Here is a 16628-nt window from a genome sequence, read left to right on the forward strand (position 1 = left end):
TCAAACACTCATTTCTGTTCTGATTCATCTGGTAGCTTGGCTTGTGCTCTAGTCATGTCCTGCATTGTTGTTTCGGTTGTTAACATTGCATTTAATATACAAGCATGGAAGCCTACAAAAAACAGGCATACACTGCTGTACTGCAGTACTGGTTTACTTGAACTCCTCTATTTAACCCCTTAAACAAACCCCTTCTTCCCAGGTTTTTACATGCATTACCTCCAGGGTTATCATCAATTTCACAAGCCCTACAATTGAACCCTGTGGGACTCCACAAACTATTCCCGATCAAGCATAGAATTATAACCAGCTGCTTGTTTTTCTTCACCCACTAACCTTTTTTAAGCTCGACTGTTTAAATACAGCTCTGGAACAAAATAAGAGACCACTTAAAAATCATGAGTTTCTTAGATTTTACCAAATTAAAAAACCTCTGGAATATAATCAACAGAAAAACAGATGATCTCAAGCCATCAAACCAAGCTGAAATGCTTGAATTTTTGCACCAAAAGCAGTGTGTAAGACTGGTGGAGGAGAACATGCTAAGATGCATGAAAAATAACTGTGATTAAAATCCAGGGTTATTCCACCAAATATTGATTTCTGAACTCTTAAATCTTTATGAATATGAAATAGTTTTCTTTGCATTATTTGAGGTCTGAAGCGCTGCACCTTTTTTGTTATTTCAGCCATTTCGCATGTTCTGCAAATAAATGCTCTAAATGACAATATTTTTATTTGGAATTTGGGAGAAATTTTGTTTGTAGTTTATAAAATAAAACAACAATATTAATTTTACTCAAATATAAACCTATAAATAGCAAAATCAGAGAAACTGATTCAGAAACTGAAGTGATCTCTTAATTTGTCCAAAGCTATAATATCACTTAGTTCTATAAGTACAGACTGTAGTTCTATATGACAAATTCCTTTTTAGCGCCTTTATTATAAAATGTGTTAAAATGTGATTTTATTTAATACTCATTATTTATTAATATTAGTAAAGCAGAACTTAACTGTCAGAAATATGATGCTAATTTCCAGCATAGCTCCAGGTATGTTGTAATGTTCCCCTTCCAATCCTCACACTTCCCAAACCTTTTAAACCTGTGAAAACCCCATTAAGCACAACCTCTCAGTACAAAAATCTCATTTCACACTGGTGCATTTTAAATCATGAGTTGAGCCTCTGGCCCTGCAGGGAAAGTGCAGGATTGAGCATTTTCAAGTGAAACCTACTGCATTGGCCAAGTTAGCGGTTAGCATCGAGGCTGGTGGTGCAGCTCCTGGAGCTGAAAAGCATCTCTGTTTAACAACCCGTGATAGATTTGATTTATATACAGGTTTCTGCAGATCCGATTTGTTAAAAGTCCAATAGAGTGCATTTTTATTGAGTGTATAACTTGTTTTGCGGTATAACAAGTAAGAATTTGACTTTGATTGGGGTTAAAATGCTCAGAGATGGCATCCACTAAGCACAAGTGCTTTGTGGTGCCCCCAAACACAATAATTCAATTGAAATTCATGTTAGAATCTGGTTTATACAAAAACAAATGGCCATTTTCCCTATGTTTGACCTCCTACTACTCCAAAATGCTACAGTAAAATAATTCAAAAATTAAGCAACTTATAGTATAGAAAGGCTTCTTCAATAATTGAATGGTGTTATTTGATAACAATTTAATTTGGCAATTTTATGGGACTTGAAAATCTGTCTTATCCAAACCCGAATTAACATTTTTGCCTCTTATTAACATGTTTAGCCTCTTATTACTCCAAAATGCTACATTAAAATCACTTGGAAATTAAGCGACTAATAGTATAGAAAGGTTTCTTTAAGAATTTAATGGTGTCATTTGATAACAATTTAATTTGGCAATTTTATGGGACTTGAAAATCTGGTTTATGTCAAAGCTAATGAACATTTTTTCTCTGTTTGACCTCCTCTTACTCCAAAATGCTACAGTAAAATCACTTAAAAAAGAAACAACTAATAGTATAGAAAGGCTTATTCAATAATTTAATGGTGTCATTTAATAACTGTTTGATTAACTACTTTTATAGGACTTGAAAATCTGGTGTATGCAAAACCGAATGAACATTTTTCCTTTGTTTACATCCCATTACTCCAAAATGCTACAGTAATATCACTTAAAATTAAACATGATTAATACTATGAAAAGTGTTTTTAAAGACATCGGTGGTGCCATTTGATTGCACCTTGTCTTTTTCTTTAATAAGACTTTCAATCTAATGTTTAAAATATGATTAATTTAACCTGTGAATAGGTGTGTTTATTTTTAGTAACAGAAAGGTCGGCATTTACAAAATGTTTACACTGTTTACAGATAGGTAGATCGCTTATATCTATTATATCTATTATATATCTATTATTTCTTATATCTGTGTTACCAGAACACTCAGGGTTCCTCGGTCTGGCAGCATGTACATCCTGCTAGCATTGAGGTTAGCGGCTAATGCTAATGCTGCTGCACCCAGCCTTAGTGCTGAAGAATCTTGGGTAGAAACTCACTCTTAGACAAAATATTGGACATCTAACCTTACTGTAAATAAACAGAAGCACTTTACTCTCCCAAATAAACAGTTTTCAGGAGAGAAATCTGTGTAGATTAACACCCAGCACTCGTTTGACTTTGAAAGAAAATGTTTTTTAAGAATTTTAACAATTACAATTTTGTCCCTTTACTTTCTCCAGCTTCCCGATTAAAAGGAAAACATGGCGACAAACTTTCTCACTTCAATGTAGGCATCCTTACTAGTGTCGCTTAATATGCCTTATATTTTAAAATATACCAGAAAATGTTGTATATTTTGTGGCATCCCACAGGGCTGTATTGTAGGGTCTACTGAAGAGATCTTCAGAAAGGGTTTAAGCACTTAATAAAATTGCTAATTACCCTGAATTAATGAATGAATAACTGCTTTCGTTTTTTAATCCCGTATCACGGAGACGGACTCTGTGTTATATTGTGGAGGAACAGGCGGAAGCAGGACTGAGCATGACGCTACTGGGGGAGGGTTGAGTAGAGGGGTTAAGAGTCCTTGTGCCGAAAGCTACAAGCCACTTTCATGTTTATATCATTTACCTCCGTGCCCCACAAGGCACCTGTCTCCTTGACAACCCGGAGTACCATCCTCCTCCCTCTCCTGGGTAAATACAGCAGAGCGAGACCCGACATCTCCATTAGCCTGTTCGGGGAGTGTGCGCTCGCCGCCGCACCGCTGAGAGGCTTCTCCAGAGATGTGTACACAGCAGAGCGGAGGAAAGGTGGACAAATCCCTTAACACACACTCTCTCTGCGCTCCACCCATTCCGCCTGATGGCTTCACCCAGAGGTTCTCTGGTTTTATTGGGGTTTGGATTATGCTTTTCATTCAGAAAAAACACTTAAAGCACAGTTATCCATAAAACTGTAAAGTCATGCAATGAAAATCATAATGCAATGCACGTTTTGGTTGAATTATGCATTTAAAAAGGCTCTTAGAGGCTATGTTTGTGTAGTATACCTCTTGGTGAGAGATCGCTGACTGCTAGACATTCCTTTAGCCTCTTTTAGAGGCTACGTTTAGTAGTAGGGTGTTACGTCCCTTTAGTTCTGGAGATCTGTTTCTTTTTGCTCTGTCCTCAGGTCTGCTGCTTTGGTGGTGATTGGCTGCTCTCTTGGCAATTGGCCGTTTGTTTCTCCACCCATGCTCACATTCTATTGTAAACCTGTTTGTTGTGTTTTGTTTGTTGGTTTATAGTGGTTTATTGTCTTTGTTTTTTGAAGAGAGTAGGCTGGGTAGATTGTTTGTATTTAATTTTTTTGGTTTATAGGGTAAATTAGATGTTTTTTTCTTTTAGATGATTTTGTTTGTTGTTTTATCCTATATCTTCTTTTGTCTCTTATTAAGCTTTAAAGCTGGACATAAAATGGACAAAACTTTAATCTAAGAGCAAATAATTTTAAATAATTTTATTTCATTACTTTGCACTTACTTGAAATTAAAATTAGTTTTAATTATAATGAACGATAATTAAAAAATAACAATAAAATGCTTCTCTGGTGAGCTTTTGTTTACATTCCTTCCTTGTCTCTCTGTCGCACTCAGCATGACTAGTTTCCGTCCATTCTTGTTTTTCCGCCTGTTCTTGGGCTTCCTATATCCTTATAAGGGTGTTTTTCATGGCTGTGTCCCAAATCACTAGCCAGGGCAGCGGTTGTGTATTGGACCGCGACCCTGATGACACAGGTTCGAACCTTTCTTTGTGGGTTTTTTTCTTTCTGCTTGGGTTTACCTGTTTTGAGATCAACTGTTCTGCAATTGGGTTCAACAACCCTCTGGGCTGGAGAGCTACTAGTCTGTAGCACTCCATCCCATTACACTTCATTTCCCAAAACAGATTTTTTTTTTTTGGCCGCCACACAATGGTTTGGAAAATATCTGACCCGCGGCCAAATTTATTTGCCAACCCCTGATTTATGGGACTAGCTGGGATGCATGCTTTCGAAATTTATGAGTGTAAAACAGCTGCAACATCTGTAAAGCTACGTAAATATACTGCAGAATGCTATTTAATTGCTTTATGCCTCCATGCCCAACATTATCTCGTCTTGTATTCAGTTCTTTGTGTATTGTTATTGGGTTATATTCACCATATTTCTCCACCCCAATTTTAGTGCAGCATCACTGCAGAGCCGTATCTCATTCTGCCCGGTATTGACCTGTCTCATCTTACATACTGCAGCCAATAATACCCTACTCTCATCTCTTTAGCAGCCTCTCCGGAAGCGTCCTTGGCCTAGCTGATGTGCTAATCGATACCTGATTGCTTCTAAAACGTCTAGATGTCCGAACGATGATGTGCAGCGGAACTTTTCAGCGCTGCATTCTGCTTTTCATTGGCCGATTTCTCCGTTCCAACCTTTTTAACGTTCCATCTGCTTGTCTGCTGACTAGGATGAGCCGTAATTTCATGCAAGCTGTTCTTGTTCTCTACCCATTGAAGGAATTAGGTTTATTATGCCAGGGAATCACCAAGAATATTCCCTGCTGATTCATCTACTAGCCTCATTTATGAACCGAGGCTTACAGAACTGTAATTCAGGCTGAGAATGAAAAGAGGGACTCAAGCATTATGATTTTTTCGCATTTGTTTATAAGAAAAATAAGAGATAAGTTAACAATAACTGATATAAGAAAGAAAGAAAGACAAAATAAAAGAAAGGGAATATTTAAATGTGCGATAAACATTTTGCGTTTGTGTGTATCTACAGTATATGTTTATAGCTACAGTATTATTTATTCCCTGATATGAATCCGAGCAAACATACAGGGATAGCCATTCATCCATTTATTCATTCATTCATCCGCTCTTTCATTGCCTCATTTATCCACCCAAGAACAGGAGAGGTAATCATACATCATACACCATACAAATAAGTGTGGGGTTCCTCAAGGGTACGTAATAGGTCCATTAGATTTCTAAAACTTCGTAAACAGCTCTGAAATGGACATTTCTGCTCAGGCAGTGACGTATAAATGTTCTGTGCTTATAAACTACAGGGTCTCGTGCAACAAAGGGCTATAGTCACAGACTGGAGCCTTCATCAGAGATGGACAGGAGCAAAATTTAGTTTTTTGGGTTTCAGGCCAATCCCATTTCACCACTTACCAATACCACTTAACCCTACCCCTGAATTTAGCTTGTTCATGCCTATAGGGATAGGGTGCAGATTACCCAGTTCTTGTTGGATGGATGATCACAAGCCATCAAACCAAACTGAACTGCTTGAATTTTTGCACCAGAAGTAAAGGCATAAAGTTATCCAAAAGCAGTGTGTAAGACTGGTGGAAGATGCATGAAAACTGTGTTTAAAAAACAGGGTTATTCCACCAAATATTGATTTTTCTGTACTCTTAAAACTTTATGAATATGAACTTGTTTTCTTTGCATTATTTGAGGTCTGAAAGCTCTGCATCTTTTTTGTTATTTCAGCCATTTCTCATTTTCTGCAAATAAATGCTCTAAATGACCATTTTTTGGGGGAATTTGGGAGAAACGTTGTCTGTAGTTTATAGAATAAAACAACAATGTTCATTTTACTCAAACATAAACCTATAAATAGCAAAATCAGAGAAACTGATTCAGAAACAGATGTGGTCTCTTCATTTTTTTTTCCAGAGCTGTATATCATATCATGAATATTGAGTTGTTTCAATCAGATTTTCAAATGATTGGAAAGGTTTAATTATATCGTATCAAATTTAACAAATATAATATTGCCATTTTTTGAAGCATACTGAGATATGATTTTTTGTTCATATCGCCCAGCCCTACTTGCTAGCTAGCGATTTTTCCCATTCCACCTTAAATGGTGTAACAGCAACATCCTGACACCATAGGCTGCTGCATCATTTAAGGTGGAACGGGAACATTTGGACAAGAATCTAACCAATAGCTAACTTTAGCGTAACTTCCCTCATCACTGAGGAATTAGGCTTGGCTGTTTGATCTGCTTTGATTTTTAATAAGAAATTTGTTAAACTGTTAAATCGTTGGCTCCACCCCTTTTTGAAGAGGTAGAATAACCTAAATTGAACTAAATTTTTCATCTTTAATGTTTGTCTGCTATCACAACAGAGTGGCAGGGTTGCCTACAGAGCACCACTAGTAGCTGAGGATGCCATATAGGAAATATTGTAAAATGAAACTAACTTTGCCATATTGGAAAAAGGCTTGTTTTAAAGGCTTGTTACCTTTTTGTTGGTTTTTGAGGAGGATTTCAACCATTTCCCTTCATAAATGTGTTCCAAATTGAAGGATGGCACTCGAAAACAGGAAGTAAGGGTACAAATGAGAAATGGGACTGGGCCTTAGTCTCCACTCCTGTTATAAGGACAGCAACGTGATCCAGGACTACCTTTTAATTCTTAATGTCGTTAAGAGATTTGAGTTGAATAACTGTCCGAATCTGATTTTAAATACAATTCTAATCCCATGTAACACACAGGAACTCAGGGATTTTCCAGACCCAACAGGAAAAATCGCTACAGTATTTTTATTTTATCTCTTTAAAATAATAAAAAAAGGCAGTAAAAGGGATTGAGGGATTGTAGGATCACGCCGTCCCGGGCATCGTTTCAAGCTCGTTTATGTCTGAGACTAATAGCCAAATCCTCATGGTTATATCACACTGTAGCGGTTTCATGCACTTGTACAGTACTATTCTGTGGTTGTGTGTTGGCTGTAAGTCTCTGAATCTCTGGATCTGTTGGCTCGTAGCTCTTGGGGCCCGTGCAGGCTGTGCTTTTAGGTGTGGTGGGCGTGTTGTGCCGGTTTCAGAGTACGAAGATCTCTATAAAAAAAAATGCATCTTCAATTGTGAAGACACAAATCAGACCTGGCCCACTCTGATCTTCTGCTGTAGAACAGGTCAGCACCTTCTCTACCATCCAGATATGGTGGAGAAGGAAGTGGAGGATAGGGTTTTGTCATGTGCTAAGGTCATATATACAGGGGTTGGACAAAGAACCTAAAACACCTGGTTCTAGACCAAAATAATTGATTGTGGTGACGGACAGTTCTGGTGGAAACAGGAGAGTTGAGGCGCACATTGAATTCTGCCATGATTTGGGCAGCCGTGATTTTATGTTTTTTGGATACAATCCGGGTTAGCACCCGAACATCCCTTTCAGACAGCTTCCTCTTACAGCGTCCACAGTTAATCCTGTTGGATGTGGTTTGTCCTTCTTGGTGGTATGCTGACATTACCCTGGATACAGTGGCTCTTGATACATCACAAAGACTTGCTGTCTTGGTCACAGATGCTCCAGCAAGACGTGCACCAACAATTTGTCCTCTTACCCTGCTAATTGAACCTTCACACTCTGCTTTTACTGGTGTAATGTGCAATTAATGAAGATTGGTCACCAGGCTGCTCCAATTTAGCCATGAAACCTCCCACACTAAAATGACAGGTGTTTCAGTTTCATTGTCCAACCCCTGTATGTATATATGTCCCAGGTTATTATTACAGTATAATATAAGGTTGTGAGAGACTTCTGTCTAAGAGGAACTTTGGGGACATTATCCCAACATTAGGGGCAGCCAAAGATCCCAGCCAACATGCTCTTGTGGAGCTAATATGGGTGGTAAGATGGGAATGCTAGAAACATTAAGTGGGACACGTTGGTAGAACCCATCATAATGTCATATGGGTGACATCATATCATATCATATTTTCATATTTAAAAATATAATTTTGCCATTTCTCTGAAGCATATTGGGATATGAGTTTGAGTTTATTCATATCACCCAGCCCTACTTGCTAGCAAGCGATTTTTCCCATTCTACCTTAAATGGTGTAACAAACATCCTGGCACCTACGGCTGCTGCATCATTTAAGAAACGTTTTTGGTTCCTTACCCATTCCCAAGCCACAGGTAGGCATCACACATGAGCATGTTAGCTGGGATCGTAAGCAAGCTAAGATGTAACTAACTGTACTCATGCTTTGATGACACTGCACCTTCCTCTGGTTCTTATACTGTATCTCTTATTATCTCTGATAATGAAAGGGTAGCATCCAAAATGTTCAAAGTACCCTCTTCACTTGATGTTCTGCAGGAAATCAGATACTTCGAGACCGTGATAGCAGAATAGCATGGATCGCTATCGTTCAATGATTGTCAAAAAGCTTCAACTGTTTGTCCTCCTCATTGGGAAAAGCTGTAATGTCCTGAAAGCAAAAGCCTTCAGGGCTTGCTGAGGTTTCACGGGATCGTGTAGCCCCTGACTCTGCGGAGACGAGGGGCAACGGCGGCTTAGCAGTTCTCAGTGCCACAGGAGGCAGCGACAGAGTTTTTAAGGGGGCAGTGGGACAGGAACACCCTGGAGCATGGAGCCTTGACCCCCTTTTCTTCACACCATCTCATTACAGTCCTCTGAATTCATTCATCATTTAGTCACAGTTCAGATGGATCCTTGTTACAACGGGCTGAGGAGACTCTCGCTCCATCTGCCCATCTCCTTCTCTTTCACAGTCCAAGACCTTTTTTTTTTTGCATGTCTTTCCACCCAGCGGGGGGATGGTGCTTCTCATTTTTTCTTCTATTGCTTAGACCTCCTTTCTTTCATTTTCATTCATCTTTGTCCTTTTTCCCCCCATTCCTTTGAGGGCGAATTCCTTAGTATGCACGGTGAATTGTGCCAGAAATACTTTTAAACCATGTTGTCGCTGGACGAGGAATTCATTCATCCATCCATCCATCCATCAATCCATCCATGCATCCAAAAGCCTAGGACTTTTGGCCACGACTTTTGATAACTTTCTATGTACTTGTGAACTCTGTTGTACAGTATATATAATCCATAAGTAGGGCCAACATCCCAAGAGAAGACTATGATAATGTCAAGATGATGAGAAGAAGACAAGACACGATAAAGACGTGGAAACATCTCTTATCCCCCATTCCTTTAAGGTGGGGAACTCCTTAGAATGCACGGTACATTTGTGCCAGAAATACTTTTAAATCATGTCGTCGCTGGACAAGGAATTCATCATCTATCCATCAGTCCATCCATCCATTCATCCATCCATCAATCCATCCATTTATTCAAAAACCTACGACTTTCGGCCTGACCTTTGATAACTTTCTATGTACTTGTGAACTCTGTTGTACAGTATATATAATCCATAAGTAGGGCTAACATCCCAAGAAAACTGTGATAATGTCAAGATGATGAACAGAAGAAAAGACAAGATAAAGACGTGGAAACATCTCAGGTGCACAGACAAACAGACAGACATTGTGGAAGTGGGAAAGTGTGGGTATGTATGTGTTCTCTTGGCTTTTGCCTATTCGCTTCATGGTTCATCCAAACAGTGGTCAAGTCCCATCCAATCGATCATCGATTGATATCGATGTCGAAATTGAAGTCGAAGACCACGGGATGCGTCAACGGCTTGGGTTGTCGTCTTGTGGAACGTCTCAACGCATCAGACGGTCGTCTCGATTTTCTCGATAATCTCTACCATAGACTTGGATGGTGAAAGCAAGGTGCACTCGTCTTGCTCCCACAGGCTACCAGGACTTGAGTCCCCGTCTGTGCTCAGCTCGTCGTCCTCCTCTTCCTCATCCTCATCGTCCTCACAGGAGTCTTCGTCGCACGACTCCATATAATGCAGACCCAGCGCGTTGATGCCAGAGTCTTCCGAGCTGGACGGCGAAGAACAGTGATCCATTTTGGGTCCTGCTTTTTGGCCTTGCTTGCCTTGAGTTTGCCCAACTTGCGCCACTTGCTTGTGGACCCTCTGAGTGGGCGCTTGGGTTTTCAAAGCCTGAGGCTGCTGCGGTGGGCTGGGCATCGGCGGTGGAGGTCTCTGCACGTAGCACATCTTCCCGTTGATCCGTTTCACGATGTAGTCGTCGATGAAGAGGTCCGAGATGACGCAGAACTTGGGCGACTCTGGGCACGGAGGGGCTTTGAAGTTGGAGGCAGTTCTGAGGAGGCGCTCAGTCAGGGAGATGGACAGGTTCATGGTATGGGTGTTGTCGGAGGGCGTGGCAGGGACGGAGGTGCTGGGAAGCTGGCAGACACTGGTCATCGGCTGGTAGACATATTTACCTAGAAGAAAAGAAGGAGAGGAGTTGTCAGAAGAAAAGTAGACTTGCAGAATCGACATGTAGAGAGAAGCCGCAACTTCTGGTTTTAAGTTGGTAGGTTTAGGTATAAAGTCAAACTTGCACTTGAATTACTTGAATATTATTTAATTATAATGTCTTTTTAACATTGTTCTTAAATTATTTTCTTAAATTAGAAAGAACAATTATTATTTAAAATGTTTTTAATTTGGCTTATCTTTGTTTTAATCATGTTTGAATCATGTTTTTTATCCATGATTTATTCCTAATTTATTTTTTATTTATATTTTTATTGTTACATTTATTTGTAATTTGACTTCTCTGTATTTTCTAATTTGTAAAGCACTTTGAATGACCATTATGTATGAAAGGTGCTATATAAATAAACTTGCCTTGCCTTAATCACAAACACAGTCAATTGGCCAAGACTTGTATTCAGAGTTGCCAGGTTTGCGTTTTTTTCCGGCCAAAAATTGGGCTTGTTTAAAACTACTATTTTAAAAAGCAGGGGTGGCAGGTTTGTTTTTTGGGCTACTTTTAAAAATGACTATTTTAAAAAATGCCACAAAAAAATCTAAATGCAACCAGAAATCACCAGGCGATGAAAGAAAATGTTAAAGAGGAGACAAAGTAAAAGTCTTTTTGCTAATTATCTTACTATTAAATGTTCTTGACTTGAATATAAAACTATTCTAAAATAACCAATAAAGCACGAATGTTACAATACTATCAATCACTTTAAAGTAAATAGCAATATTGATAATAAATCTCTTATCCACAAAATACTAGGTCGTACACTTATAGTTGTTTAAGTTACGAAACCCTGCGGGAAACCCTGTAAACCCCTGGCTCAAATCATGTTGCATAGTTATGAACCTTAAACAGAGCTAAGAAATGGTTGGTTTCTGAGATTTAATGACATTACAATCTTTACACCTTGAAAAAAACATATAAAATAAATATTTATTCATGGTTTCTTCCCATATGAATGGTATTATACAGATTATATGCTGTTTATGTTGGAGTAACTATATTCTTCTCCCCAGGAAAAGCTTTCTCCTAGATTTTGACATATTTTGGACCCTGTAACTTCATATATTTTAAAGCAATTATGGCAAATATAATGGGACACACTGACAATACTGCTTGAAAATGCAATATATTAGCCTTGCAGCCCCATTACAAAACTATAAGAGTAAAGGTCAGTCACTTCATGTTAGAGTTGGGACAAAATATCGCTATTGCGATATATCGAATGATATTCATTTGCGATATATTATTATATTATTGGTACAGGGCATCAAATATGGATATTGTATTGAAACATTGGTGCTTTAAACTCCTTAAGACTTGCCCCCAAATTAGACTTACTAAAGTTACTGCTTCATTACTCCACATGGTAGCGCTATAATCAATTTAAAACTGACACCAATAAATCCATAATTTACCCATTTAGGAGCATTTTATTCGAAGTATTGTAAAGAATTGTCTTGCACAGGGGCGCCTGGCCTGGGCTTCTGGGGCTTTAGCCCCGAATAATTTTCCAGTAGCCCCGAATCGTTTCGCTCAGCTAAACAATTATTAATGAGGAGACATGACACTGGCTGTGTGTGAATGAAAAATCTCTTAACCCTTATCATGGAGCTAGTTTAAGGATAAAGTTTCGCCTTTCAGGAGAAACAGCCAATCAGATTGCTGGTTTTGCGGAGCACGGTGGGCTACTGGGGAGAAAAAAAATGTAACGGAGTTAACCATTTAAACTGTATAAAAAAATGTTTATATGTTTAACCTGCCCTGATGTAACTTACCTGATCAGCCAATAACTATTTCATTTTCAAATAGTTTTTATTAATTTAGGATTGCAGGACTTACTATAAGCATTAAATAACGAAAGTTAATATAACTAACCAGTTAGCTAGAAGCTGGATGTTGTGGATAGCCATAATTTAGTACTATACTAAGTTTAAATGAGTTTCTTAACACAGGTTTCTGCCCTAAAATTGTATGTTTTTCAACGGATCAAATTGATCAGCTAAAAAACTACATATTATAGTGTTAAACATTATATATCAGGATACTTATTCTTTTATATATATATATATATATATATATATATATATATATATATATATATATATATATATATATATATATATATATATATATATTGAATTAACTGGGCTGAGCCGCGGATCTTTACATACCCAGGCAATGCCCTTGTTCTTGCAATATATCAAATATCACAAAATCACAGTAATATGATCTTTATTTTTATCGCAGGCAATGTTTGATGATAATGCCGTATCATGGGATGCCTTGTGTTTCCTGCCCCTACGTAATGTATCTAAGCTAAAAATCAGTGTAAATTCGATTTGCTTCAGTGCACCAGGGCTTCAGAAGGCAACATGTGAAGTGCTGGTCACCTCATATCTTCCCTTTAGCAGCAAAAACCATAAAGAACATCTCAAAGCCTCTGGGAGCAAAACGCTAGCTGACAAAAGCCTGCTTTAGTGCTCTGCTGCTCAGGGAGAGGAGAAAGGCGACAGAACAGAAGCGGCGGAGTTAAAAAGTCGTTAAGACAGAGTCTGCGATAAGTGCCAAGCATGTGGAGAAAATGAGAAAAACGAGAGAAAGAAAATATCTGCGATACAGAGAGAACAAAAGGAAGCCTTTTATTTTTTTCACAGAATAACCCAAATTCCAAATCAACTGAGAGATGAGTTTGATGACTGAGAGATAAAGCTTCAAACATGTTTTTTTTTTTTTTTTTACAGAGAGATAAGAAGCACAAATGAGAATGAACAAAAAAAAACCAGCAGAGAAGCAGCTGCATGACATGGATTTTAAATGTGTCAGACAGCTGGTACACATTATTCAGACCGTTAATTTCAACGTTAGCATGATTCCCCATTAATTTTCCTCCAAAATGATTCTTTTTTTAATTTTCTGCTCTAACTGGGAGAGATGTAGTTTCTCCTAGACAACAATGAACCAATCAGATGGAAAGAGAAAGGAAGCACTTATCCCTTGTTTTTAAGCGTAAGCCTTCCTCTTAGAATAGAGTTATAGTTACCTAAAACAATAGAGGAAACTCATGCTCTTCCTTTCTTAGGACAGTCCTGACGAGTGCCAGTTTCATCATGATATTTTTAAACAGACTATAAGACTGAATGTGTTGAGTAGCAGTGATCAAATGTGATTTTTTCTCCAACACAAAACCAAACAAATTGAGGTAGTTTTGGGCCCATATGAGACTAAAATGGTCGGAGCAGTGCCGTAAATTTAGTATTGAGTTTAGAGGGAAACAGCAAGTCATTTGTTTTGTAATTTTCACAGGGTAAAACATGTATGTTTGAGATACAGGGGTTGGACAATGAACCTGAAACACCTGTCATTTTAGTGTGGGAGGTTTCATGGCTAAATTGGAGCAGCCTGGTGGCCAATCTTCATTAATTGCACATTATTGCACCAGTAAGAGCAGAGTGTGAAGGTTCAATTAGCAGGGTAAGAGTACAGTTCTGCTCAAAATATTGCAATGCACACAACATTATGGGAGACATACCAGAGTTCAAAAGAGGACAAATTGTTGGTGCACGTCTTGCTGGCGCATCTGTGACCAAGACAGCAAGTCTTTGTGATGTATCAAGAGACACGATATCCAGGGTAAATGTCAGCATACCACCAAGAAGGACCAACCACATCCAACAGGATTAACTGTGGACGCTGTTAGAGGAAGCTGTCTGAAAGGGATGTTCGGGTGCTAACCCGGATTGTATCCAAAAAACACAAAACCATGGCTGATCGCGGTGTTTCATTTTCATTGTCCAACCCCTGTAGAAGGACAATCATATCTACTGTGAATAACTTCTGTGGACTCTTCTATGGAAATTACCCACCACCACAGGCCACACACATATTTAATTCTGTTAGAATAAAGCAAACAATGAATGGGCCAATAAAAGTGATCCACAATGACTTGGAATACAATCATATTCCATTAAATTGAGAACATTAAACTGAGGGGAAAGCATTTTTTCCTGCTCTACAGAAACATCATTTCAGAGATACAGCGTTGTGTTAGGCTAGAGATAAAATGATGGTCATTTTTCTGTGTTTGCTTCATGCCTCACATTTTGCCCAACAATCATAGCCACACGCAATTCTCAGTCATTTTCAGTCCTGGCTGATAGCAGCGTTTGAATTTGACGGCGCTGCGTTTCCAGCGGGAGAGAAATGGACTGCTTGGAGAAAGTGCGAGACATAAAGAGCAGGCCAGTTAACTAGAGCTCGGCATAAAGATCATTCCCATTCAGCGGCAGTGCTCCCATTTACGCCTCACGCAGCCGCGCCATACAAAAAGCCAATAACGGTTTCTACAAAACGCCATGAAAACCTCTTTTCAAGCTCTTTCTAATGGCCTCGGAGAACACTTACGAAGTTTATGACCCCTGAAACTCTCGCATTTTCTCATTCAACAAATACTGAGTAATTTCTCTAAGAATTATTCATATTGTGTGTGTCCTCTGTTTCACAGAAACATTATCAAGGGTTTTTTTTTCTTATAATGGTCAATAGTCTACAGTATATAAACATAAACATGCTAGAGATGTTTAAGAAGTTAACACTAGCCAACTGAAATTAAAGCTTATAATCAACCAAGTTGATTAGTATGACATTGTATTTTTTATTTAAAAAATTGTAAATTACGATATACACTATACAGCTCCACTTCAGTTTCTGAATCAGTTTCTCTGATTTTGCTATTTATAGGTTTATATTTGAGTAAAATGGACAAGATTTCTCCCAAATTCCAAGTAAAAATATTGTAATTTAGAGCATTTATTTGCAGAAAATGAGAAATTGCTGAAATAATAAATAAAGATGCAGAGCTTTCAGACCTCAAATAATGCAAAGAAAACAAGTTCATATTCATAAAGTTTTAAGAGTTTAGAAATCAATATTTGGTGGAATAACCCTGGTTTTTAATCACAGTTTTCATGCATCTTGGCATCATTTTCTCCTCCACCAGTCTTACACACTGCTTTTGGATAATTTCATGCTACTCACTCCTGGTGCAAAAAATTCAAGCAGTTCAGTTTGGTTTGATGGCTTGTGATCATCCATCTTCCTCTTGATTATATTCCAGAGGTTTTCAATTTGGTAAAATCAAAGACACTTATCCTTTTGAATTGTTTGTGACGAAAAAGTAGTGTTGACTAAAAAAAACATTGAGCGTTCAGTGCATTGTGCAACTCAGTAGAATGCATCTACAAGAAACCCATTGAGAGAAAAACACCTAAAAAATTGATATCTCCTTCCCCAACCAGTATTATTTACTATTAGTGCTTCAAACATATTTATATGATGTTTCAAACCAAATAATATCAGTAACTGACTCAAAAGTGTCCACAGAAAAAGTGTGAAACTACCTGCTTTACTCAAACTAAAGCTAGGTATGGTGTGCGCACTACTTTATATAGTTTTTATTTTACCTGCACATTTTTACTTTAAGTAGTTATTTTGCACTAAACATTTTTATTTATTTTGATTAAAAAGTTTACATTTTTGTATATACAGTAGTTTTCTTTGTGTGTCCTGATTAAAATACTGAAAGGCATAGGCTGCTCTGAGTGTCAGGTTTTTAGTATCTACATGTATCCTAGAGGTGTGATTATTGATTATCAGGAAAAATAAATAAATCCGCCTGATGCTGTTTCTCCATGTATTTTGTCAAAGTAATAATTAATAAGCCATGTAATGAACTCGAATCATCAATATTCTTATGCTTATATAACTCATAAACACTGTAGTCTAACCATTTTTGAAAAGATATCTTAGGTGTGAATATATTTAAAGTCTATACATTCAAAAATGAGTAATAATAAAAAAAAAAAACAGGCGCTTGGTAAAATTTTGACCAAAACATGATCAGTTCAGGTCGCAGGTTCGAACCCCAGCTCATGCAGCTTTGCCATCAA

General features: G+C 37.9%; 1 protein-coding gene across 1 annotated transcript in view; it reads right to left on the reverse strand.

Annotated features, from left to right (window-relative positions):
- Positions 1–5138: 5138 nt before the first annotated feature.
- Positions 5139–16628, reverse strand: part of c21h3orf70 (chromosome 21 C3orf70 homolog) — a 43160-nt gene continuing 31670 nt past the window's right edge. The window contains exon 2 of the mRNA XM_007246654.4: positions 5139–10633. Coding sequence (XP_007246716.2) covers positions 10005–10633 — 629 coding nt within the window. The 3' untranslated portion in view covers positions 5139–10004. The remainder of the gene's footprint in view (positions 10634–16628) is intronic.

This window comes from Astyanax mexicanus, chromosome 21 (assembly GCF_023375975.1).
Source record: "Astyanax mexicanus isolate ESR-SI-001 chromosome 21, AstMex3_surface, whole genome shotgun sequence".
NCBI lineage: Eukaryota > Metazoa > Chordata > Actinopteri > Characiformes > Acestrorhamphidae > Astyanax > Astyanax mexicanus.